General features: G+C 41.3%; 1 protein-coding gene across 2 annotated transcripts in view; it reads right to left on the bottom strand.

The window, feature by feature from the left end:
- Positions 1 to 650: 650 nt before the first annotated feature.
- The window catches only part of BCAT1 (branched chain amino acid transaminase 1), a 57185-nt gene continuing 30917 nt past the window's right edge, over positions 651 to 26918 (bottom strand). Inside the window, exons 4-13 of one of the 2 annotated variants that reach the window (XM_026035774.1) lie at positions 24247 to 24447; positions 23121 to 23177; positions 20965 to 21075; positions 20163 to 20282; positions 17306 to 17469; positions 15579 to 15721; positions 11210 to 11295; positions 9217 to 9357; positions 8202 to 8276; positions 651 to 4320 (exon numbers count right to left, since the gene is read on the bottom strand). In XM_026035774.1, the coding sequence (XP_025891559.1) occupies positions 4279 to 4320; positions 8202 to 8276; positions 9217 to 9357; positions 11210 to 11295; positions 15579 to 15721; positions 17306 to 17469; positions 20163 to 20282; positions 20965 to 21075; positions 23121 to 23177; positions 24247 to 24447 (1140 nt within the window). In that variant the 3' untranslated portion in view covers positions 651 to 4278. The remainder of the gene's footprint in view (positions 4321 to 8201; positions 8277 to 9216; positions 9358 to 11209; positions 11296 to 15578; positions 15722 to 17305; positions 17470 to 20162; positions 20283 to 20964; positions 21076 to 23120; positions 23178 to 24246; positions 24448 to 26918) is intronic. The other variant, XM_026035775.1, reaches the window with a different exon arrangement.

Genomic DNA, 26918 nt, shown 5'->3' with positions numbered 1-26918 from the left:
ACTCAACTAACACTACTGTTGAAAATAGAAACAATGGAAAATTACCTTAAATGATCACTTTCAGACATAAGACTGAATGACACCATGACAGAAAAGGGGAAAAGGGGTGTGTGGAAAGGAGAAAGAGAGAGCAAGGAATGGCCTACTGCATGCTCAGCATCATCATTTACACCTGCCCACCTCCTTACAGTGAAATATTAAAAATTCTCACGATTAGGGCAAAACTCATGCTCACAGAGCCAATGATGTGCCAGTCTGACAGCCTGGGCTACCACCACACAGCAATGGCTGTGCTATCCTGTTTCATAGCAAAGCACCGTCAATAGACAGTTTGCACTAAGCCACCCCAAAAGATTATTCTTCTTATTCTAGAGAGACAGTCAGACCAAAGAGGTCTTCCTCTAAAGAGGTGATGCTGAGATCACTCCCTGCTGTTTTGCTATCTACCTCCTTAGAAATCCTACATGTGCTACACGTAGGCATTTCAAACAGCTTGCACTGCAAATGACTCTTTCAAATATCCCTTTTTTTTCTGAATTAGCACTGTTCATGCCTGAGGAAAAATAAGTATACATAAGAGGATCAATGATATCTCTCAGTTAAACTAGAGGAAGTGTAAGTGAGGATTTATCTTGAAAGAGGAGAGGGACTGCAATTGCTTTTTGGCTGATGGCTCGAGACAGCTGAAGAGGTGGAAACAGTGGCTGGACGGAGAGATCTCGCAGTGCCTTGGTTTTGCCTTGTCATATTTCCCCCCTATATCCCAGAAAAATCCTATTTGCTTTGCACCACTGCAGACTGAATGGAGTAGCGACCCTGTGCAAGAAGCTTTGTTAGCACTCCCACCGGAGTCTGTCATTGTAAATCCTTGGTGAATTTGCCTCGATTGCTGGTAAGACTAGTTAAATAATGCCATTTGCTCCTGCCAGAACTTTTGGCATTAAGAAAGCCTGCAGGAACTCCCAGTTCCACGAGATGTTCTCTCGTTTGAAGGACTTCTTTTCTATGCCTGAGTCATGCTCACCATACTGAAAATTAAGGACATGCCTAATACTGAAAATAATAATCAGGAAAATGAAGAAGAGGGGAGAAAGAACATGCAAAAATTAGAGTTTGTTATTATCATTTTAAAGTACCAGTGTTTGTAAAACATAAACATGTGAAAGGCTGAATCTCATTTGATCAACCCAATTAAACATTAAATAATTGCAGCCAATTATGCAAATATCACACAACAGTATTAATTTGTTGATCTTTTTTGAACAGTCTCAAATGCTCCTAATGCTAGACTATCTTATGTCTTAAATGATCAATTAGCAGAACCATAACTAAGTGATGAAGAATGGATAATTGCCTAGTTATGATGTACTCTTTCTATGTAAATCTGCTGCAATTAAACAAATAGGCTACAGAGAAAAGAGATGTGCAGATGTTCTTTTACAATTATTAGCTCAGGGAAAACCACAGTTCCCTCCTAAATTTTTCAGACTAAAACAGGGAGCATGCAATATCAAATACTCACTATTATTTACAAATGCCATTTCTTTCCTTTGGTTAACAGGAGAAAACACAGTGACAGAATGCATGGTAGGACTGCACTCAAGATATGAAGAATCTGCTTCACGCATCCCCTACCTTATTTAGGTTTCAGTTATTTAAGTTTAAAATCTAGAGCCTATTCACATAGACCTCATTTAGAAACAAGCACAACTCTTGAGTTGGCACAGCCAAAGTAAAGCAATTAACTAGGGTGGTATAGACAAGAATTGACCATATATATCCGCAATCTTTCATTTTCCTCTGCTAGAAACATCTATAGGTTTCTGTGGGTCATTCCAGTTTGAACATTTAAGATTTTGAAGTCACTGTCAGTTCAGAAAGTACAGTAAAACGAAAGGTTTATCTCTGGCCAGTGTAAGAAACAGTGCAAACCACAATCACTAAAACAACTTTGTTTCTTCACATTAAATTAATTGCATCCAATCTGAGAAGAGTTTTACACAACTTTGAGGTTCTATAAGACAATCAAATAATTGTTCTAGCTTGTCCTTATTCATTCAAACTAGGGAATTAATTAGTGCTTTTATACTGGTGCCCTCGCAGGGATTTTTGATATACAATATTTCTTAATGCTATTAGCATATTGATGTGTTAAAAGATCATATATCCAGTTCCCTATGCCTTTTAGTTTGATATTTCCACCTTTGCTGCTAAAAACAAACTGAACATAAGGGACGAGATTACACAGTTCAGTAACAGGAAGCCACAGAGGATTTCTCATTACATCACCTTTAAAGAGCTCCAAGCCATGCACACTCTAATTCAAGGCACTCTTTAGTTATGATACTTGCCTCATTGGATAAAACTCTCTACCCCAGACTACAGCTTGACATATTCCTGATATTCATTTTTCCACCCATGTAACCACAGCAGAAGACTACTAGCAGCTTAAAATACAGGATAAGATACAAGGACCAAAACACAACACAGATTCAAGTGCTAAGAAGAGCAGCGACACGGTACTACTGCTACTGTAAATGAAACTGCAACTTGTGCTTGCAGATGTATCCTAAGGAGAAAACTGTCCAACGTATTTCACCAATGGTTACATTGTCTGAGAGAACCTTCAACTGTTCTTCATTAAAATAATAGACTTCACTGCAGTGAGAGATAGTGAAGTCATCACATGAGGGTCCAAAAGTAATGGATGGCTAAGTAACATTTGTCTTTAAAATCTGTCCAAAATGAACAGGAAAGCCATATGGCTACTTTTCAGCAGTTGCATAAGGCATGGATGAAATGATACTTTGCCTTTTCAAACTATGTTAACAAATGCCAACAACAACTAAGCACTCTTACAAAGAATAGGAGAGATACTATTGAGTATTTTTTTTTAAAGTGCTAATTATTTCCCTTAATACTGGTGCATCTCTACTGTACACTATGGCAATAAATGCTTCACTTTTATTTCTTATAAGATTCCATTAGTGTCAATAAAGTTCCACCAGCTTTATGCTGAAGTAGCACTTTGGAGCACTGATAACACAATATGGTGATCCTTTTTGGCTAGAGACATCTTAAAGCTGTTTGACAAAGCTGTGTGCAATAATCAAAAGCTAATAAATATTACAGTATATTTGTTAGTGACATTTTACAGAAGTTAATTCCCTAACTATGGGCTACATGCTTCATACTGCTTCCAAATGATATCAAGACTGCATGTGTCTTAGTGTGTAGCAGCACACAAGAAGTAAGTGCTTAAACTGCAAACAGGATTTGAATGAAGTCTCTTTCTTCCTTGTGCTGGGTATTTCCTGCTGACAGTACAGCTTGTTCCTTAAACAGCAGGGCTATAGTGAGGAATGTAACCAGCCTCTGGGAGCCCAAGACTGGGGAAAGGAATGAGAAAAATATTTTGCTGAACCAGATTAGGTGCTTGGATGTAGAAGGAAAATTATTTTAATTCATCCTCCCTCCAAAGCCTTGCTTGCTTTTACTTTGTCCAACAAGGGTGGTTCAGCCTTCACCACCACGGGGGCCTAATGTTATTTCTAGACATGCATCCAGAAGGCAACACTGAAAGAGCATCTCCCAGCTCTGCACTGGGCCAACACTGGGCCTCAGCGTGGCACGGTCCAGCCCTGAGGAGCAGAGGATTGTCCTGCCCCTGCCCCACAGCCACCGTTCACAAAATGCAGGCTTGATCCACACCGAGCGTTCTGGACTAAATGACAGAGCTGTTATTTGGCAGAAAATGAAGGAGAGCTGCAGGGCTCTGCAAACACAGGCATCTCCCATACAAGCAGAGTACAAAGGGAAGGGATGTATGGCTAAATTTATTTTTTTCCTGGACACAGAGCAAAAGGCAAATGATGTCAATAGAACCTTGGACCCAAGGAACAGGCAATGTCCTTGTGTTATATGGCAACCTGTTCTGCTGAGGAGGCAGTTAAAAAAAACCCAACAAACAAACAAACAAACTGAAGAGCAGTTGAAGAGCATTTTACAAGTTTTTGGTCTGTACATAAGACACAAGGAGGCACTAAGAAAACCATTAGGAAAGGTCTATTGCTAACATCTAGCACCTCTACCAAGAAGCTAGGCTTCTACTAGCAGGATTACAGTAGAAATCAAAAGTGATTGTGTTCACATTCCCTGGACTGTGGAACCAATCATCCCGGGGAGCAAAGTGATACGGAAACTACACTACGCACAGGCACTACAGAAGTTGTCATTATTCATGTTTGCTCTCTCTGGAGGGTCTGAGCTCTTCTGCCTTCAGGACACCAGCACTGCCCAGTTGCTGTCTTCTCTTCCATACTGAAACAAAGCAAAAAGGGACCGTAACAATAAAACTTACAAGTAATGGTGCACAAATCATTATGATAACTTCTTAGGTCTGCCCTTGGTAAGATTCACATCCACATCATCCTGGTAATCGTTTGCATTACTTTTTATGCCTTTATTTATGTCTTGGTTTCTAGCAAAGCCTAAAGGCAGCTTGAAGATTTATCCATCTTCTGATGAGTAGACTGGAAGGGGTGATACCGATTCTCCCTGGAGATGATACAGATTAGTCCTGCTTTGCTGGATCTTTTCATCAATTTAATATGGTTATTCCCTGTGGTCAGTTCACTAATGAATTTACAAGTAAGCCCCTGCTCAAACTCCACATTTGTTTTCCTTTATTTTCAAGGTGGTCTTTTATTACAACACTTTGATTAAATGTGAAATAAAACCAATCACAAATACCACAGGGTACAATTAGAGAAAATTGTAATCCAAATAAAAGAAGCCTTCTTTCCATACACAAGTCAAGAGGATAAGCAGTTAGAATGGAAAGGACCTACCACATGGAGCTGTATCCCTTCCAGGGGAGGATCCAGTCCCAAGACAGCACTTTTGACTCTTAAACTGACCCCATGTTCTAAAGTTCTTTGTCACCAACCCTGTAAACAATGCTCCACAGAGCCCCAAAAATGTACATATGCCTCAAGTATGTAAGGAGAGTAGGGATGGCCAGAGGAGAGCAGATGTGAGTTGGGGCCCTACCTCTTATAAGTACCATGTTCAGGGAACTTGGAAAAAACTCTTCAGCAAGGAATAAAGAACCGTTTTTAGAGGTCTCACGTAGGCTGAAAAGATCAGTTGATAATGGTCTCTCTAGAGAGGAGAAAAGGAAGTTCTCGTCCAAGATCTGCATCAGCAGAGAAAGAGATAAAGGGATAGGAAAGCAGGGAAAGGAAACTCATCCAAATTAGGATAAGCCAGAAAAAAACCCTTGTTTCTGGAATCACAAAGGAATAAAGTTCAGTTTGCCTGCGCTTGTGCTAGTGTTTGAAAATAGAGCACTTAAAACTCTCACTCAGAACAGGAAACACAAAATGCAGAACTGAAAACTGACATAACAAACTGAAACTTCAGAAATTTGAAGGGCTGCGCTGATTTGTCATTTGACTTCTGTTTGAGTTACTTCCAGAATTAAATGGGGACTGAAAATGCTATACCAGTAGCAAGATATATTCATTTTGAAAATAAAAGCAGATCTATGTCTTTGACATAGACTTTAGGACCTTACACTAGTCAACCTATTTTTTTCCTCCTACAGGTCCTGCTTTGTAGAATTTAACACATCCTTTCTCCTCCCCTGGCTATTTTACACTGGCCTGCCCATTTAGGCTGTGTAAGTTTGAGAAAGGTAGGGCTTCTGACTAAATACCTGCTTAGTGCTCCCTGTCTTGACAGTTCAAATGTATTTTGTATATTAAACAATATATTTTACCTTTTATTTTACCTACATTTTAAAGGGTACAGCAAAAGCTTCTTTATTGTCAACATACAGAATGTAAAACTACAAAAACAACTGATTGGTTTTTCAGAGAGAGTATTCCCAGAGAAAGGAATCTCATCTCCAACTCTTCCTACTCAAGCAGTTATAGAAGATGATGTTCCGTAACTAATTCATTCATAAGCACACCATTAGTGTACACAACATGAATTATTTCATCAAAAATCTTTATCTGCCTTCAATAACCGTGATTTCCACTCAGTGATAGGAAGAGAAATCTATATTGTAGTACTACTACTATCTCTCTCAATTGGCATGAGAAATGGAATCCGTTCTGCTCATGAGTTTCTAATTTGTCACTGTAGCTCTAATTCCCTCTGAACAGCTGTTCAAAACTAGAGAAATCCTGTTGGACCCAAAAAACTTGAAAAAAAAAAAAAAAAAAAAAAACAGACTAGGAAATAGGAAACACAATAATCAAGAAAAACCTGAAAATGTTAAACAATCATGTATTGAACACAAGGGAATCAGTATAATGTAACTGGATATAGAGCCCTGCACCCCTCCACCACCGGTTCAAATGAAGGACCAAGTGTGGACATCGAAAGTTATTGCTGTCTATAAATGTCCATTATTGAAAACAAAATGGATATCAAACACGAAGGCAGATAGAACATATCAAACGTCCACTAAGGAACAGAAAATGCCTTCATGCAGGCAACACCACATCAGAAAGGTGAAGCTGCATCTAGCTATAACCTACAAAGCATTTTATTCTTAAGAATATTTTGGTGTAACAGTCTCAGACAATTCAAACAATATTGCAACAATAATGCATAGAGATATTTTTTCTCCTGGTAGAATACAAAAGATCTTTGTGAAAGAGCCTGAAAACTCCCTTGAAATTTTATGATATTACATCTTGTATGTATACATCTTGTATGTTGTTGCGTTGTTTTCTGCTGCAGAAACACATCCTGTAGCCATTGATCGACTCTTAAGTGAACAGCTCAAGCTTTCCTGGCCTTTTTAAAGAAGGCAGAAACTGCAGAAAGTAAATATGCACATCCAGCACTTGTACGAGCGCAGATTTTCTTATTGGTGTGCAACTAGTAAGTACATGCTAAGCACATTCAATCCTGTATGCACAGTTGTATTCTGTATGCACAGTGCCAACAGTCAGCACTTCCAGTGCAGGCTGGAAAAATGTAGAAAAGGGAATTCAGAAGGACCACTGGAATGACATGAAATGCTTGACTTGCCTTTGTCCAAGACTGGTGCATACTTTTTGAATTAAACACTAAAGAATTAATCCATTGCCACTCATTGCATTTTCATTAGGACCACAATATAGCAGAACCCACTGCATAAATAATACACATTACAGAAATCAGCTTGCTCATGGTGGTGTTTTAGGTGGTTCAGTAAAGGATAATGGACTGCAATTAATGGGAGATTTTTGATTGAGGTCTCAGTTCAAGAATTTTGTCAGATTTTTACCATAGACAAGTGAAAGGCCACATAAAATAGAAAAAAAATACAACTTTAAGACTTTCTTAAAAACATCTGACTGCTTTAAGGGATTCGTACAGTTACCATGTGCTGCAAGTCATTTCACAATGTTTTAACAAGTTGCATATAGACTTACCAGCGAGAAGATTAAAATTTTAACAGCAAATCTAATAAGCTCCTTCAGTCAAAAGCTATTTAGGTAGAGCACTTAACTAGCAGACTTGCTTTGCAGAAATCATGATGAAACTGCCAAACAGCTACTGCTATCAGATCTTAAATGAAAGGGTTTGCAATTTGTCAAGACCTAATCCTATCCTCATATCCTCAACATCATAAGCTACCCTTACGAAAGGCAGAGAAAAGAGGCAACTGAAATAAAGAGGGCCATCATGCAGAGCTCATTGATGGTAATGGAAATGGAGCTGATCCTAAGCCTACATTGGGAGGTCAAGCACAGATTCCAAATAGATTTTGATATTCTGCAAACCTCAGAGGAAGGAACTGATTCGAGAACATGAAATGACCAAATGCAATTGGAAAGGTACTGAGAAACAAGATCAGTGCTCAGCTGGCTGTGTCCAGTCTGTGCCCACTGCTTCACATACCTGTTTATTGACTAGCTAGATCCACTTGTGAGTTTGATTTTCAGAGGCTTAACCTATTTCTTTCCTCTTTAAAAAGAAATTTGCAACGTTCATTCACTTTGCAAGATAAACGGGGGAAAAAACAAGATTTACTCTCCCACCATATCATACTTCCTTGACATAAGAAAATAACTACACTGAACACAAATACCTATATTACCATGCCTAGAGCATTATTACTGAAAAAGCTTTTTTCAGTGTTCTCCAATTTTCACCTTTTATTATTTTATTTGTTAAAGGAAGAGGAACCCTCTTACCTGGATATCACTCAACTTATTCAGGAAACGGGTTGCCAGCTCAGGTCCGTTCTCCATAGTTGGAATGTGTAAATGCTAACATTGTGTTGAGGGTGAAGAGGGAGAGGAGGGAGAGCATAACACAAAAACAAAATAATGAATATGAATACTTCAGCATCACCAAGCATTTTAATAAACATTCAACAAATCCTAATCAAGCCTTCTAAGCCCCCCTCACATGCAGGCAAGGATTGTTGTAACTTTTTTTTCATAGGAGCACATGCTAAGCCCGTGAAAACTGAGGTCAGTTTTATTAAGCTGTTTTAATGAAATGCCCATTTAAGCTCTTTCCAAAAGACTTATCCAAATCAGAGAGTAAATAGTAGAGATAGGAGCATCTCACTAGCATACAGTATTCCATTTCAGAGTATCTTGCTCACAAGAAGTGCGCTTATCAATACTCAGCACCTTGATTTTTCTACATAACCCTCGTACATGATACCATCTAAACATTTATTCAATCTAATTAGTTCAAGAAGCATCACCCTCCATGTATTTACTGTGCTTGTCACATTTAATGCACTTCCATATATCCTCATGCAATTCCCCAGCCTTTTGAATTAACTTTGTGCTGACTGAAAAGCATCAAGTCAGCTTGACAGGCTGAAGAAATGTCCTGTGGAATTCCACCTCTGCAGAAGAAATCTCCTAGAGAGTGCAGAGCAAGTGGAAGCAGCTACACAACCTCCTGAAACTGCTCTTCCAATAGAGCTGGGTTCCCTGCAATGAGGGGCCAACAAAAAGAGGTAAACTAGTACAGGAAAGAATGCAGTAGCTCAGAAATCTCTCCTCATCTAACTCACAAGACTTACATTTTTGAAAAAAGGTTTTAATAAAATAGATACATTCTCCAGACTATTGCTTTTTTCCCAAAATGGACATCAAGCTAGCAGTTTTGTTTTGATCCAGCTGCAATTAATTTTCAGAATTTTCTGGAAAAAAAAAAAAGGGGAAAAGAAAAAGAAACGTTTCCTACCTTGCCTTTATATAATATCTTAGAGATGGGACATACAACACAAGCTGTGCCAGCACCAAACATCTCCTTCACTCTGTTCTCTTCCAAGGCAGTTGTCAGGTCACTCATGGTAATGTATCGCTCAGATACTTTAAATTCCCCCTGCCCAAAAAGAATCAAGTATAAAAATTTTAAAAAGTATAAAAATTGCCAGGTTTTGTTTTACACAGCTTCAGCATCTCTAAAAGAACGATGTAGTATTCCTAATTAGCTCAGCTGCAGGCAGCCAAGTTTTGGCTATGATCTTTCCAAACCTCACAGTAATATGAAAAATAGACACAATTAAGAGAATGACTTTATGGAAAAACCTAAGTTTTGTTAGGTAGGGTACAGATGACTGACTGTGTGGCAATCTCTCCCCTGTTTTGGTATTGAGTCTCACTACTGTATTGGAGAATAACACAGCAGACTTTATGACAGGTTGTGTGTCACAGAATCTAACTACTTCATTATCGTGCTGAAGTTTCTAGAAAAATGACTGCGTTTTGTACAAGAGCACCACACATCCAACCCCCCTGGGCAATTCCTAGGCAAAAGGCATTCTGCTAATTCCACCTGCAATGCCAACTGGATACTGTGCATTTCTTTATTCCCTCATGAAATCTCACCCTACAGCCTGCATGCAGCTGTTACAAAAATGAACCATACCTAAGGTGCAAGTAAAGTGACTCACACTGAACACAATCACAGCGAAAAAGAAAAAAGGGGTGGATTTTATCTTCTGTATGTGTGCAGAGCAGCTGACTGAAGGGAAATGATCAAGGAACAAACATAAACATTAAACTTTGAAATGTTTGTTACACAAATTTATGTGGACTTCATTGCCCTATCACACCAAACTAAAGCTTAGCCCTGTAATATAAACAAGCATTTTACTATGCAAGTGAGCAGAAAACATGGTTAGTTCTGGACAGGATAGCATTTGGAGAGACAGGGAGAGACACTGAACAAGCAGGGTTTCAGATAAATAAGGGGATGAAGGTAAAACAGGACAGAATAAACTTTGTTATTTTATTCAAAGACTGAGGTAAGAGACTGGTATTGCACTGATGAACTCTAGCAGTTGGGATTATCTATCTTTCCTGTAAAGCAGAAATGACTGAGAAGTAGACATTCCTACTTGCACTCATTTTAATCTATCAAAGAGGGGTACTAATAGGAGAAAACATGCAGAATTTAGTACAGGTCAGCAAGTGTCCTGTGCGCCTCACTGAAGCTCATGTGTAGCTCTCTTCACTACCAGTTAGATACAAGGGATATAACTGTGAACTTCAGGAAGTCTTTCAGCTTTAGCTGACGGAAGGCTGAGAGAATCTGAGGGGAAAGATCATGTATGTCTGCCCTGCTCCTTCCTAAGCAGCACCCTGGCCAAAAGCTATAGAGAGGATTCTGGTCTAATATCTGCTATCCTTGTCACAGCTGCAATAACATCTCCGAATGCTGAGCAGGCGGAGTGGAGAACTCCCAGCATTTCAGGATCTGAGATAGTCTGTTCAAGGACCCAGGTAAGTGCTTGGACGAGATGTTACAGAACTGGAATCTGCATGCTGATAGACAACTTTAAGATGCTATCCAGATTTTTGACTTCATGCTAGTTGTTACGATTAAGGATGCAACCATGAGAACTGAGTGGAGAAATATGAAAATTATTACTAAAGTATAGCTGTGGTCAGGCATGCCAATTGTTTCCTTGTTTATGCAGTTGGTATCACTGGAAAAAAGAATTTAAGAACACCAATTCAATGAGAATTTTCGCCTTAAACAAGCTTGGCATTGTTCTGGGCGACAGGCGTGGATGTTCTGATGATGTTGCTGAGTGTCTATGAATTAGTCCCTTAGTCCCTATTTAGTAAGGGATTTTTCCAGATCAGTTGAACTTCAGGACACCGAACACCGGGAATAACTTACCTTCATAGATGTTTAAGGCAGTTGTTGCCAAAGTCAAGATACTCACCCAGTCACATGCCAGGTCCAAAATGCTTTGTCTTGTCACTCCTGGAAGTATGATGCCATCTAATGGTGGGGTTGCCAGTTCATCTTCTGTCAAATGGAAGATGAATAAAAGCACAGATTAACAGCAGCAACAAAAATCTAACAGGAAAATGGAGAAGAAGTTAAATGACATCAGAAATGTTCCCTACTATGAGAGGCAACACTTGTCAGAGTTCTGCAAAATTGCACAAATTCACTTCCAATAAGACTTCGAGTGTTTGGAACAGTTTGAGTACACCAGAGTGGATGAGGAGGAAATACATTTAACACATTAATAAATACACACTTCAAACCTAGTATTCGGTTTTATTCCCAAGAGTATTAGAGATTCACTGGCACAACTATCAGAAGAAGAGGACTCTTCACGAGCCATAGGTCCCACCTGGTTCTGAACACTGAAAACCTGGTGTTCTGCATTTGCTAACTCAGGATCCCCTCGCCTCACTCACATATAAGTGTTCCTCATCTTTTAGCAGAAAACTTGAAATCATGCAGGTTTTAATACCAAAGCCTGTGGCAACACACTGGACAACGTTTTCTCTGGTGGTTTTGCCATGGATGTTGGCTGGACCTGTTCAAGCTCAGCAACCTATATTAACTGCTCCGAGCTGTTCTGAAAAGGTGCCAGGCTGGAGCAGCTGCCAAACAGCACTCGAATTTTGTCAAATACACGTACGATGCCTACCAGCCCGGGGCCACCTGAGGAACATCTGCTCTCCCTGGTATCCGCAGAGATGATAACACTACCCTGGCCAGAAAGCTCATTCCCTGCCTGTGATGATGTGTGTGGATGCCACCCTGGCTCCGTACGACACCACTGTGCCCCTCTCCAGGGAAGCAGGCTGCGAGCTCACAGGCTCCACTGGCCTTCTGAGCTACTTTGATGGGCTAGGAGCCTTAGGTTTATAGTAGCAAAGGATAGGTGGAAGCATGAGAAAGAAATTTTCAGGGATTCTCTTCATTTGATTCCTTGCTATTGTTTGTGAAGGCCCCCTCAATCCATTGCCCCACTGCACCACGCGCTGTGCAGGCATGTCCTAACAACCGGCTGCTCTCAAAGACTTTAGGGGGTTGTTAAAATGAGGGTTTGCAATCTACTAAGCTCCTACTTTTGCACATCTCTATTAATGAGCAAAAGGCAAATAATATTTCACCTGCGACATGACTTCAGTACTAGTCACATTATAATAATGCTGAGAAATTCACCAAAATATATTTTACCAAAATGCTAACAGACATAAGTAGTTTTCAGGATCAAGGAGAACCCAGGAAACCCTGATTTCAGCACTATGAACATATGACTTTCACAGATTGTTCTGCTCCTATTTATTTCTTTCTCCTTTCTTCCCATCTTTCCCTCATGCAATCACCTTCAGTCTTGCCTCTCTTCCAATTTACTTCCTTCATTTAGTTTTCCCTCCATTCCTTCATTTGTCTCTTCAGTCATCTGCTGCTTTCCCCTCCAAGCTCTTCCTTTCTACCAATTTCTATTATAATCATTATTTTACTTATAGGCTACCTGGGCAACATGCTCTTTTACCAAAAATTCACCAGAACATTTTGCATTCTGGCATTCACCCAAGACAAGTTTTTCAAGTACTTAAGTTGTTTAGAAGTGGGCACTATTAATTCTCATTTTAATAACAGCACGAAAATATTAAATAATGCCCAAAGGCTATTCAAAATGCTGCAACCATAAAGCAAGAAGTAGAGCCCAGATGGTTCCAAATCATTCTCAAGACACTGAATTTTTGGAAAATACACACAGATTTCATAGTTAACAACTTTCAGGTTGGCCATATGTTTAAAATTTAAGGCTTTCCAAAAGGCAAGCCTATATTCTAGGCAGAAGAGCAGACATTATTAAAGGAAACAAGGGTTTCAATGTTAACAGCCTCTTGATTGTTATGTGCTCTGAAGAGGCAGGTGGAAGGAAATTTAGGGTGATAAATTTTTTCACTTTGCGAACATAAACCATTCCTACCATTTGTCACTCTCCAGATTTGCACTATTGAAAATAGCATTTCATGAATGAAATATCACCCTCGTTTATTTATGCAACAGCAGTGATCCAGATTTGGCCATATCATAATTCTCAGCCAGGGAGCGGCAGCAGGCACACAAGCCTGGCATACAGCACATTAAATACAGCACGTTATATTAGTTTACCAGAGACTGAGTAGTTTCCTCCACAACTCCCTCCCCAGTGCTAGAAACAAGACATTTTTCCAGGTTCCTCTGGCTGCCCAAGGCAAAACGTGACATATTTAGTCGTGATGCTGCAGCTGAAAACATATAGGCTTGCAGGGGAAATGTGCTGCCATTGGAAGCACGAGTGTCCATTAGTCCAGGCTTCTGTGAGCTGTGTCTCTGGTTTGCTGCAAGCCAAGCAGAGCTTGTTCACAGAGCACTATGCGGTGACCTCTGAACACACAGAGCACATTTTCCTTTTTATCAGATGCAATTTCTGCCACACTGTTTTTACGTTAGATCACTCTCAGCTGCAGTATTTCCATAACAAAACAAAGGTCCAGCCTAAGTAAGTATCTTCCATGCAGTGGCAGAACATGATGGCAAGCACTTCCTAAGCTCTACCATAAAACCACACAGGTACCTACCTATGCACTGGCACACGTGGAACCCTCTTGGTAGTCAGAGGGATTCTTAACCAAAGGGACTACAAATTAAATGTTAACCTAGGCACTGGGAGACAACAAAGTGCTCCAGCGATGCTAATGACCACGCCGTGCGGAATGGCAGGTCCGCCAGTACACACGAGCCTGGGTGGCATGAATTACAAGTTGTTTGCCACAGCCCCCTGACAATAGCACTATTCACTAGTGCACGGGTAACCCGGTGATTGGCAGATCTTTGGAACAGCACGGTGCTGCAGCTGGATAATTCCCGCATATTCCTGGTTTAAGGACAATGAGAACATTGAATTCTAATCATGTCCCTGCTTCAGTGTCCTTTCCCTGGGCAAAATGAGCCAAAATTTATTTTCATGTCTCTGGTGAAGTTACACAGGGGGTAAATTTGGCCATCTAGCCACCCTCACAAATCCACTGCTGCTGTAAAAACAATAACAGCTTTCGTATTTATAGTTTCATTCATGGGACTTCAAAGACTCCTTCAGCACTAAAGAGTTATCATGCCTATTTTTACAGAAGCAGTAAAGATTTCACACAAAAGCAAGAAATGAAACTGAAAATGGGAGTCAGGTATCCGGACTCACACTGCTGTGCCCTGAACATAAGCACATCTGAGGCACACTGCTGTGCTCACCGAATGCTGCCACTGTAGTGCAGCTGAGTGCTGTCAGAAATGTGACAGCTTTCACCCACAGCACTATGATTAAATCCTCAGTTGAAACTCTGCCTCCTCTACCATGCAAAAGTCCAACAGCCTTTCATTTATACAGAGTGCTCTGTGTGGGCCCACACTCATGTAGGTCTGGAGATATCCTTCCACGACTTCCACATACATCGGCTCAATTCTATAAGCAGGCAACCCCAGGTACTCTTCTGAATCACTATTTATGTACAGCTATCAGCTCTTAAGAACTGAATAGTTGCAAGCTCACGGGATGTTTCTGAGATGCTTAGCTGGCAGCTCATTAACCAGACAGTTTTCTGTGCAATGTATATATTAAGCATCGTGTCAGCGCAAGCGATGTGAAAAGCTTCTCTCCCCCCACTGGACAGGGCTGCAAACCCTTCAAAGAAAGAGCCGACTGCTTCACCGGTTGGATGCTGAAATACTTTTGGTCACGTTTCAGGAACATATGGCCTGCTGGAAAGTGATTATGGGAAGCACCCCTGCCCAAAGGCACGGAGTGTGAAGTTACACAGCATACGGCGCCTTTGGTCCGTCTGCACTGTTCTGACTCGATGCCGCCTTCGAGATCATGCTGCCAGAGCTGACAGCAAACAGACAGTGGGAGCCCTTGCTCGGCCGGAGCCCCCGGCCTGGGCGTGTGGACAGGCCCTGCAGACCAGCAACTTACTGGCAGGCAGCGCTCACGGCTGCTCCAGTCTCTCCTCCATAGGATGGCGTGACCAACAGTCACCTATTAGTTGTCAGAAGGGAAGAAGCTTTCCCTTGGTTAAATAACTGCCAGTAGAGGGTGCGATCGGCACCCTAATAATCATTTTGTGGATTGTGGGAAGAAGCACTTATGGATTATATGCCACTAACAGGAAAAGGAATCCTAGTTGTCATTCTTTGGACCAAACTGCAGCTTCTAGAAGCTCTGTCTGTAAAATGTGAACATCTGCTTTGTTGTCCCGATGGGAACTCTGTTAGAGTCTTTGTGTTTTGTGGTGCTATACCTCCATCTTCATTTATCCAGTAGAGAAAGAGATTCATCGTTCCAACTTCAGTTATTTGATGATCTTCTCCATAGAGCCACAGAACCTGCTGGCAACCTAACTCCAAGGCTTCTCTCTGGGCATAAATAGAAGAACCATAATTCCTTCCAGAAACAAAAACAAAAAGCAAACAGGTATGAGTGTCTGGCAGGATATTTTCTGTCCATAACACATTTTCATTTTCTCATATTTGTGTAAGGCACAAATGCACCTCTGCTTTATAAGCAAGTGCTCTGCACAGTCACTGCTTATTCCCGAGATACTGTGATTGTATTTTACTACATCATTTTGTATCTACTATCCTGTAATTCTGAAGGGCTGAGCAGCTCAACCATATCCATCCAGACAGTCTTAAAAACACCTCCTGTCTCATTCTGTGGAGGTCCTGACTATTGCAATTGGACACTTAAGCAAAGCTTTTGTTTTTAAGCATACTTAGCAGTTAGAATCCTGGAGAGTATGCATCAATTCCCATCCATCCATGGCTTTAAAAAAACAAAACAAAGGTATCAACCTCATACTATATGTTAGATGAGTAGATGGGTAGTTAGACCTTTTGTAATACAAAACTAGCAAAGATGAACCATTTCTTTTCTAGTAGGTGACATTCACAGAGCTGGTAGCTCTCCAGTTGCATATGGACCTCAGTGAACTCCATATCTTTGAGTAGCAACTATTTTCTTAAAATGCTGCCTCAGATGTACCATTCTGAGGAAAAAAAAAATCCTCCTGATGTTCAACAACCATCAGATTCCTAAATCAGTACATCCATTGCTGACCACTCTGTTATTAAGTTCTCATTTCTGGTCCACAAATAAAGTTTGTAGCGACCTCAAGGTATTCTCTTCTTCACAACTGAAGTATGAAGCACGCTTAGGAAACAATTACTGTATCTGTAAAAATAAAAAATCCCACAAGCAGAGTGTAATAGACTCAAAACACCAGACTCAGTGAAGGGAGGGTGGTTTTTTTTGTTCCAATTTGTTATTCTACTAGCTTGGCTGTGCAGCACCTGACAACCTGCTAGCTTCATGCCTACAGAGGGAACTCTTAGGTAGAAGCTTTGTTTAAACCACAGACTATATATTTACAATCTACTACTCGGCCATATCAAGGTTGCTTATTCCATTCAAATCCTAAGCAGCTCCATTCTGACAACACCTCGGACACTTGGACATTAGCAGTTGCATTTCTACCTACCGACATTAATAGATCATGGTCAAGCCCGTGCAGGTAACTGCATAATGTGGGCCCTGTCCCTAAGCCACATTCCCCCGGACAGGCTGCCAAGAAAGGAGAGCAGCCCACACGGTGCACTGCCCAGCTGGCAGCAGGCCACTGCAGAGAGTGCTGTGTCACAGGCTGAAGTGGCATCTACAGCATCAGCTTCTGCAAGGGGAATGGCTGAAATGTCAGGCAGAAACTGCCCAGGTCCAGCTCCCTGGCGTGAGGCACTGCAGAATTCCCTATCCAAAGAGCTCATTTGGCAGTGATTTCCAAACAGAAAGAGGCATCTGAAATGTATACACAGGGAGAAAGTGCAATTTTGAAATCTTTGTTGTAGTACGCTGTCTGCCCAACAGCTACCTTTACATCTGTTGCCAGATTAGACACTTCACTAAAGAAGAAAAAAAAAGCAGGAGTCTCATTAGAAGCTCTGTAGAAAATGCAGAATCAGGTTTTCTTACCCTCCCAGTTTGCAGTCTCCTGTTCCTCCTTTCCAGGCTCTTACATATTTTGGATCAGCCCATAAGGATATAGGATTAAAACTTCCACTTGCAAAGTAAGGGCCCACAGGACTCAGTATGACATAGAGCAGGGCTTTAGTTGGCTTCTTTACTCCAAGAGAAGGCTGAACAGAAGGAATAAAAACAAAAGTTACTGGTGACCTTCAGCCCAAACATCAGATTCGGCACAATTAGCTTCCGAAGAAAGAGTTTTCAGAGGAACTGCAGTAGAGAAATGCTTTTACAGACAAGATAAAGCACTGCAGAGAATGGGAAGTATTTATATATCCCTTTTCCCTCTGTTGACCAAGCAACATAGAATCTCTAATTTTACATTTGGTTCATTCGTGTATTATTTTAACCTTCTCAATTAATTTCAAGATTTAGAGAATTCAGAATTCTCATGGATACATAGAATGCTCATGGATACACCGGATATGAAATGTAACTATATTAATTATAGCACAAGTTTGCAAAGCCCTTTTTATTTTTTCTTTTCTTGTGCAAGAACCACTACTAGCAGCAGCAATGGTGAGGAACCACTGCCAGTTTTACTAGAGGTTAGAATTAGCCAGTGCCAAGTAGCTCTTAGGAGAATCACGTAGTAGCTCTGGGCGAGACCACATGTCATTCTGAAATGATCTGCCTTTTGGAAAGGGGTTCACATACGACAGCATAGGAAATGAGCCTGAATGTATTGCTGTTTTCCTCTCCTTGAGACAGCTTCTCCTACTTCAAATCATCACAATCAAAACGTGAAGAAGGAGGTGAAGTTTGCCACTGCCCAAGGGCTGAATTCTGGCTAACAGTCTCTGCTCATCTATATGATTCTTAGCAAAGCTCTAGAGTGAGAAATTAACCAAAATAACTGGTTGCCAGGAGGCAGCTTTTATAACGAGACTTGATCACAGCTGGAATACTGTGTAACGCTGCTGGGATCACGCAAACGTAGGCAGCTGGATGCCACAAACAGCAGAGTTTACCCCATAATTTGTCTGTGTATAAGCAGTTACTCAGAGCAGCATGTCAGGTTGAGTGTTCTCTGCTTAAGCACAAGATCAGCGGAGAGGCAAAGGACAAGGGCTCCCTCTCCCACGGCAAGGGGAGGAGAACTGGGTGCATGCTGTGTTTCAGGTCACAAGTCCTCTTAGTGATTCTAGCCTAGATTCTTAGTTTTCTAGCCAGATGAGAGTCTCTGAGGGCTAATGCAGCTCCCACGAGAAGGAGACAGCTTGAAAGACTTTGCTAAATTGAGATTTCTGGTTAATGTGTTGACTATTTTCACCTAATAACCACCAGCTTTTTCCTTCAAGTTGAAAAATTTCTGCGAAGCTGAATGAATCCTGCCTCTCTGGAGATCACTGAAGCTTCACTCTTATTTGTGAAGAGACTGTTTTTGTGTCTTTTGAGCTTTTCTGAGAAAAACCATGGTCTTTGCCATTATTACTAGTTCAAAAGAGCCCATGGGGCTGCAGTTTCCCAGCTGCCACTATGCTACATGAAGGGGAACTAACGACAGCTTGAATTGCGCTTAATCAGGAGCAGCATTTCTCAGAAATCACTGGGTCATTTGAAGCATTATGTTCCCAGAGAAGGACTAAAATAAGAGGAAGAAATCATATGAGGAACAGTCACAAGCTCTTAGCACTACAAATCTTTTTCTTTCACAGTTTTAAGAGAAACAAACAGTTCAAAAAAAGTATCCTAAGGCTGGATCCTGCTTGGTTGTTAAAATACTGTTTTGTTTAGGGTTAGTTCATTAGAAAGAATAGTTCATCCTTGAGATCTTATATGCAACTGAATGGGTTACTACGTTCACTCCCTTCAGAGAAACCAGTCACTTAAACAGAACAAGCTCATGGTTGCTATCTGAGGTTAGATTTTTCAATAATAATAATAATAATAATAATAATAATAATACTTTGTGGAAATCCTTTCACCCGAAAATCTACAACTAATTCAAACACATTAAATTAATGAAGTCTTAGAACACATGTGAAATAAATGAGTATTATGATAAGCATTGATGGATAGGCTATTGCAAGAAAGTGATTTTGCTAGTTGGGAACCACACAATCTTTAGCTTTGTTATGCCATGCTCTGCCATTAAAATTTTCTCTCTCACCACTGCCCCCAAAAATGTTAATTAAAACAAAATCCCTGTTCTAATTCACTTGGAAAATACCTTATTTTCGATTCATGCCCACATGAAACTCATGCTATTAAGCTTCTGCCAAGGTCAGGTTCATCCAGGTTTGAGAATAAAATAACACAAGAAATGATTTTTAGAGTTTGATATTTTTGTCTCAGAAGATACATCTTTATTTACTAGGTAGAATATTCTATAGTCCTCTCATTTAGCTCAGGGTGGAGGTATGAAATGAAATAAAATCACCATAAAAATTTTCCCCTGTTTTTTCTCTAAATTATTAATATTCTAAAGGATTTAAAATCAGCAGGATTTAAAATAAAGAAGCTAAATGATGCAAATAGAATATTTTATGCGACTATTGTGTCACAAATAACTATCCTCTCAGTTTTTTTTTATATATCTACATATATAATTACTGTAATTACTTAAAAAATTGCAACCCTTTACCTGAAATGATCTGAACAAATGTGTCCACTAGGTGGTGGTGTGGTCAACAAGTTTGTGAAGCAGACCTGCAGGTGATTTCATTCAGAATCAAAAATACTAAAAAGATGTAACCCTGAACCCTGACACTATCATGTACTGGCTGCTGCGTATTTAACTTGATGAACGAATGGTGTCCTGCTTAAACACACAAAAGCAAAGAGGAAATGCGTTGTTTCGAACCTCAGTTCCAATTAAAGTGGGACGGATGTACAGGCTGGCAGCAGTCGAGTAGGGCACCCACTCCTTCTCCACTTCCACCAGCTTCCGGATGCACTCCAGCAGCTCATTCTCATCAAAACACTGCAGGAGCAAAGAAAGAGAGAAAAGAAAATATTCTTCCAGGGTTACGAAAAAGTAGCCATTCACTATCTTAGCCTCCAAAGCACATGGAAAGAACCCCATGTGCAGCCAACACCTTGTCCTCCCAGGGCACCTGGAGCACTAGAGCACAACCTCTTTGGCAGAGGATGTTTTGCTTGACAACTACAAGGGGATGACCAAGTCTCTTAGTTTTAACAACAAGTTCTTACAGTAATAAAGCTAATAAATATTGGAGGAAATCGTTTGGCCAGTAAATGAGTGCTAGAAGGAGCGTTATTAGTGCAAAATCAAAAATGAAGGCACTTGGATGCTAAAGGGTTTAACTGAGGTGAGGGAAAAAAAAGTAACAGCAATAGAGCAACTTATTCATGAGTCTGCATGCAAAGACCTAAAGAGCAATGTGCCTTCCTCAGAAGCAGACCCTCTACATCAAAGGCAGCAGGAAGATACTGCAAAAAGCAAAACTCTGTTGCGATTTAAAAGAAGGAAAAATCCAAGCTGTTTCCTTCACTGAGCAGGACGTCCAAAAAGATTTAACAGAACTGTTCAAGAGTTACAGTATTTGGTAAATGCTATGCTACAGCGCTGCTTCAGAGATTTATACTCTGAAAACAAAGATACCCCCTTAGGTCGGGATGGGAGACGTGCCTTGGCCACGTACCGGCAGCGTCGCTCGTCGGGCCGATCGCGCCATCCTCTCCATGTTGAGGCTGGGTCTGAAGAGGCGGATTTTGCCATCCACGCCGCGGTAGGCCTTCATGCCCTCAAACAACTGCCAGGCCGAACGGCGAGGGGAAGGGGAGCAGAAAGGCAAAACAAACAGTAACTGAGGCAGGTTATCCCATGGGGGACCTGTGTAAAAGTACAACATGCCCTTTGGAAATAAAGGAACTTCACTTTCCTACCTTCCCTTCCTACTGCTTTTTCCTAACACCAACAGTGCTCAAAACATTCATGTTAGCTAGTCAGTCCTTGCAGCACACTCCTGTGAGGTGGTATTTGCATGTTTTTATTATAAAGATGACCTGTCTACACTAAAAAATACATCTTGTTCTCTCAAGGGACTTGCTGATAACATTTTTTTCCTCAAAATTTGGTTACAACAATTAAAATTTGTAGCATGTGTTTGACTTAACTGTTGCCTCATATCCTGATGGCTACCAAAAGCTGAGCTGAAACAGCATTCTCCCTTTTAAAAAAAGACCTATGGATTTTAATTAAATATATAAGATTACTCTAGTGGCTCAATTATTTTAAGGTCTAAGACACATTTTGGTAGGAAGCATAGAATAAGGTATTAAGAGGAGGCTGTTGCAAGCAAATTCTTCATTGTCTGTTCTCCTATATGTCCCTATGATGGGGTTGGGGGGTCTAGTTAAGACGCGAGACTAGTGCATCATCCTACAGCAAAGAAAGAGCACAGGAAAATGTTTCATCTGGACTTTACAGGAAGTCTAGGTTGGTCATAGTTATCTGATCTAACCGCAGGGCCTGGATGACTGGTGCACTTTACCAGAAATCCTCTTGCCCCAGCGTCCTGCCCGCAGAGTGCGTTACTGTCTCCTAATTGCAGGAAAACTGCATACGCGCACAAAATACCCACAGTAATTTGCAGTTATAGATGGATAATTTCCAGATACAGATAAACATACATGTACTGTATACATATATTACTTAGATTAAGAATTGAATAATTTTATTTATAGCTATGCACAGAGTTTAGAATTTTAAGATGTGTTTCACTGTACATTAAATTTCCGTATAAATTCCATAAATTTAGCTTCATTGCTTCTGTCAGGCTCCTGAGAATTCTTTTGTTTAAAAAAAAATAGCTGTAAATACATTCTGTGTGACTGGAAAACAACATATGTAAGTTTTTGATTAAGGAAATGGAATCCAGTGTTGGTAAATGATTTTATAAAATACTAAAGATTTCATTATTATTAAATTCCACATTTTCCCATAATGAACAGTGAAATGCAAAGTTTAAACAGCTTTCATACAGGCCCATGACAGAGTTAGGTCCTTCCACATGACAAATTTTAATTGAGTTGTAACTGGGTTGCAGGAATCTAGGCAATTTTCCTTAGCTACATATCAGCTACACAGCAGAACTAGAGTTAAAACTTAGAACTTTTTGCCCTGAAATTGCTCTTACTTCTATGATAATGCCAACCTTATTAAAAGCTTTGTGCACAGTACTAAAAAGAAAGAAAAACTGCTCCCAAGATAGCTACATTGCAGCTATGAGAAAAAAAATATTTTTAATAAGTGATGGCATAGCATATGATACAAATGCTATTTTGAAATGATTTCTATTGGGTCAGCTACTGAGCAATATCGCATTTCTGTAAAGCTACTTGTTCTTCTCAGAAACGTTGTCCCCCCGCCCCTTCTCCCAACACATTTACAGAAGTGTTAATGAGAGGGAAGAGGAAGGAATGTTACTACTAAGATTTGACCAATGGTTCAACAAAAGCAAGAATCAAATCATTACTGAAACACAAAGCCTTCTCAAACCATTATTTCTTTTTCTCCAAAAATAAGTATTTTTAATGTTCAAGAGCTCGGTAAACATTTCACTCTTTCAAGAGGGAGACAGTGATGTGTTCCAGAAATGCTCAACTTGAGTAACAGCAACTGTTGCGGTTGCTTGATGGTTGGAGGCTACAGTGGTGTGCAAACAATATTATCTGACACTTATACGTCACAGGAGCTGGATCTGGAGTTCAGCAGATCCAAGCTCTCACACTGCATCATGAAGGGCAAGGAAAAAGGGGAGGGAATGCCAAATTCATCATTTTTTTTTATACCCACTGTGTATTCATTGAGCCACAGCATTGGCACCAGATTCTCCTCTGTCTGTCCTCTTGGCTAGAGGAAACGTGATGCAATAAGAGTAAAAGAATAAATAAATAAAAAAAAATGGAAAAAAAAATAAGAGAATGTTCATATTAGCAATGATCTCAGAGCGGGCCAGAGGCCGAGCACTAAAGCAATATGCTACTATGAGTGCACTACAGGTTGGGGACTCCAGCGTGGTTTCTTGCTCCTTGGGCAGATCAAGAGCTGCAGCCTTAGCCGCAGGGGCCCGTTGCCATTTACACAGGTCCCTTGGAGTTTAGGTGACGAGACGGGGAGGGGGAAAAACTGTGACAGCAAAAACGGTGCAGGCAGGAGCCCAGGGACAGCAGCGGTAATAAAGAAAAGAAAAACAAATGACAAAAGAAGCCCCAGCAGCTCCGCTGGACCCCAAGCTGCAGCGAGCGTGAGGAGGAGCCTGCGCGGCCTCCCCGCAGTGCCCAGGCTGCTCGGGGACACAGCGGACAGCGGCAGGGAGCTGGCAGCTACGCACGGAAACGGGCAACCACGCTGGTTTCCGACTGCACACTCCGCTTCCCAAAGTCCCGTGCTGAATACTCCCTGCTCTAGTACCCTTGTCCGTGTGGAATGCCTCCTATCTCCTTCGGAGCTCTCCAGACTTGTTTGGAGGTGCGAACAAGCATCTGCCTAGTCTGCTCTGCAAGCCAAGCTATAAACCTTTAAACAGATTACAATAAATTCCACAAAGTGCATGTTCAGTCCCCAATTAAAACTATCCTTGGAGTCTCACACAGTCCTATCCAGCACTTAATAAGTTACATCCCTAACAGTAGCTGGACAGATCCCTTTGTCAGTGAACAACAATGTTCTTCTAAATCCACAAAAGATGGGCTCTCCCTCACCGTGCTGTAAAGCAAAGTGTGCTGGAACCCACAGAGCTGATTCTGATTACACCAACACAAGCATAACCATAAAAGAAGTCATTCTAGAATGACATCAGTTAGCAAAATGTAGCTAAATCCTAACAAAGTTAAGGCAGTATCAGTCCTTCTATAATACATTATACTTTTAAGAGCTAATGACATGAAAGAAACAATTTCCAAGTCCTTTAAGTACTCACTTCTATAGCATAATGTAGAGAGGAGGAGGCTGGATGCAACGAAAGGTTCTCAAGAGGCTTAATATAAGGTTTCTCCCATCCTGACGCCAGGGACCATTCAATTGTCAGCATATTATCAGTGAACACAGTTCCAAACACCAAACCAGTGGGGTCTGGTTTTTCCTTGAAAGTCGTAGCTGGAGTGATAATCAAGTCTGAAGCCTGAGGGAACATAAAGCCAAAAATGAAGCGTATAAATATAATTAATTCACATTGAATTGATAACGATTCTACACCAGTGATCATAGACAAATACAGTATTTTATCTGCTGGGATGCTTACTGACAGACTGGTTAAAATCAGTCATGTCTAATTAGCAGGCAAAGTGATTGCGTTTCTCTGTATGCACCTACACAAGTATTTTGAATATTTTGAAATGATATTAAGTGGGAGAAGAAGCACAAGGCAAGAAAACAGCAAGTTAGCAGTTGAGAATTTCTTGGACATTTAGATTACTGCAAATGTTTACACCTATTCCATAAACTTCCAATTGCTGTAACTCATAAATTGATCAATATAAATTGATCATCAGCCAGGATAAGGAATGAATTCCCCCCCTCACAACTAAGTAGGTACGTTACACTGATTTTCACTTAATGCATAAAACCAGTGCGAGAGATCAGAACAAGCGGTCAGCAGACTACTTAGGTCACATTACCTTGCTCCTTCTCATCTGTATTTTCCTAGAAGGATCTCAACAGGACAAGGGATGGTAAAAGAGTCATCCCTTACATGACAAACGGTGTCCTGCAAAGGCTTTCTCATGCAAGCCATAACCAGCTGGCTGCAGAAAAGTATCCTGTGCTTTCACAGGTGGGGCCACGGCACAGAAGCGCAGGGGCAGGCAGGAAAGGTCCATCCCGGGCCACATCCTCTTTCCTAACCGGAGCCGAAAGCGCTGCCTGTTCCTGCGGGGGAGGTCCGGGTCCTGCAAGGAACCTTGCAGGACAGCTCTGCAAGAGCTGTCACCAACTTGGACTCTTCGCACGCGGCGCACATTTTGCAGAACATTCACCTCAAGCTTTTCAAAATTTACCACCCCCCACCCCTGTAAACAACCTGATTTTCAAGATGTCTTTAATGAACAGCGCTCTATTTTTTACTTTTTTTTTTCTGCTTAATGGCTTAGATGTGAAATTAACTGAGAGCTGGAGCACATGAACAGCTGAAAGCTTGTTTTAAACAATCTCCAATTATAGGGCTTGTCAAGATACTCTGGTGCATTAGCCCGCCTGTGCTAATACATAAGCCGATGAAAATACAATTACTCTTCTTAACTCTTTAGAGCACCCTTTATCCTGTGGGCAATGAGTGCTCCAGTGGGAAAAGCGCTATTAATGATGGACTGAAAATAAAAATGAGTTTTACCCGACAGCCCTTTATCGTGCACTTTGAAAAAGAACAGAACACAGAAGAGCAGGCACCGAAATGAAAGCCAGGACACAGTGCTCCCAATTACCCCCACTCTACTGCTTGGTGTGGGAAAACACTCAGGTGGGAGCAGGGGGCCAGGGCACCTTGCAAGGATGCACAGCAGGGTTGCATGTGGCTTTACCTCAGGACACAGATGTTTGAATCAGAATTCTTATTGCCAGTGATATTATCAGCCCTCCTCGAAGCTGGAGCTGCTGTATCACCTTGGGGCACTTTCATCAAGAGAATTATCTTTACAATAAAGTGAAATACCATAGGGCACCTCACCCTGCCCGGCTCCACCAACCTGCTCATCCCTGCCCGTGTTGGCCGCTTCCTTGAACTAGGGAACTGGGGTTCAGGCTGAGGCAGCTGGAGGCAGAGACTGAAAGAGGTGTCTGTGAGGGGCATCCTGAAAGGAAACGGTGCTTCCTGAGCATGGAGCTTCCTGGAGCTGCGGCTCCGAGCACGGAGCCTCTCCGCCATTTCTCACTTCCTTCAGCAGAACGGTTCCTGGTCAAGGCATTGGGAAAACACTTGACCTGCCAATGCCAGCTGCAACACCGGACTCATAACTCCTTCTTCAGCCAACTCTAGGGGTGCCCTGCAACCTCAAATACTGGTTAACTGCATGGACAGAGAAGGAGTCATTAAATAGGCAAGAAGGCAGTTTTCCTGATTCCTGTAATTCTGAAAAATCCTGTTAAACTTCCATTTAAAATATGTTCTATTTGACCATTAGTGTTGCATATTTTCTTTCTCTGGACTATCTTTCTCTTTATTCACCCTACCGTTTTTCTCCCTGTCGTGACCAATCAGCATATGCAACAAGTTGACACCACCCACAATCTGCTGCATCTTTCAGAGTCCCAACAAGGGCCTTCCAAGGCAAAACGCCACCAAGTGCTGCAGTACAGGCAATATTTTTGACAGGAGATACTGGGATCTTGGAAAACCCATCCTTTGCATCCTCCTCCTCACGACACGGTCACCAGATACTACCTGCACCCTCAGCCTCTTCTGCCTCTCTGAGCAAGGAGGGCTCAGCACAGTCGTGTCCTCCACTGTCTTCCCCTGCCCTTGGCTTAACCTGCCTGGGAATTCTCCTGGTGCCCCTCGAGCAACACGGGGAGGGAGAGCGGAGCCGCAGCAGGAGCTGCAAGAGGAGCGCGGAGCGCGGCCCGCTGGCTACACCAGAAGCACGGATTGCGTATCAGCGC

The sequence above is a fragment of the Nothoprocta perdicaria genome, unplaced genomic scaffold, assembly GCF_003342845.1.
Source record: "Nothoprocta perdicaria isolate Ctin4 unplaced genomic scaffold, notPer1 scaffold_167, whole genome shotgun sequence".
In the NCBI taxonomy this organism is placed as follows: domain Eukaryota; kingdom Metazoa; phylum Chordata; class Aves; order Tinamiformes; family Tinamidae; genus Nothoprocta; species Nothoprocta perdicaria.
This window is presented reverse-complemented; position numbering and strand designations above follow the sequence as displayed.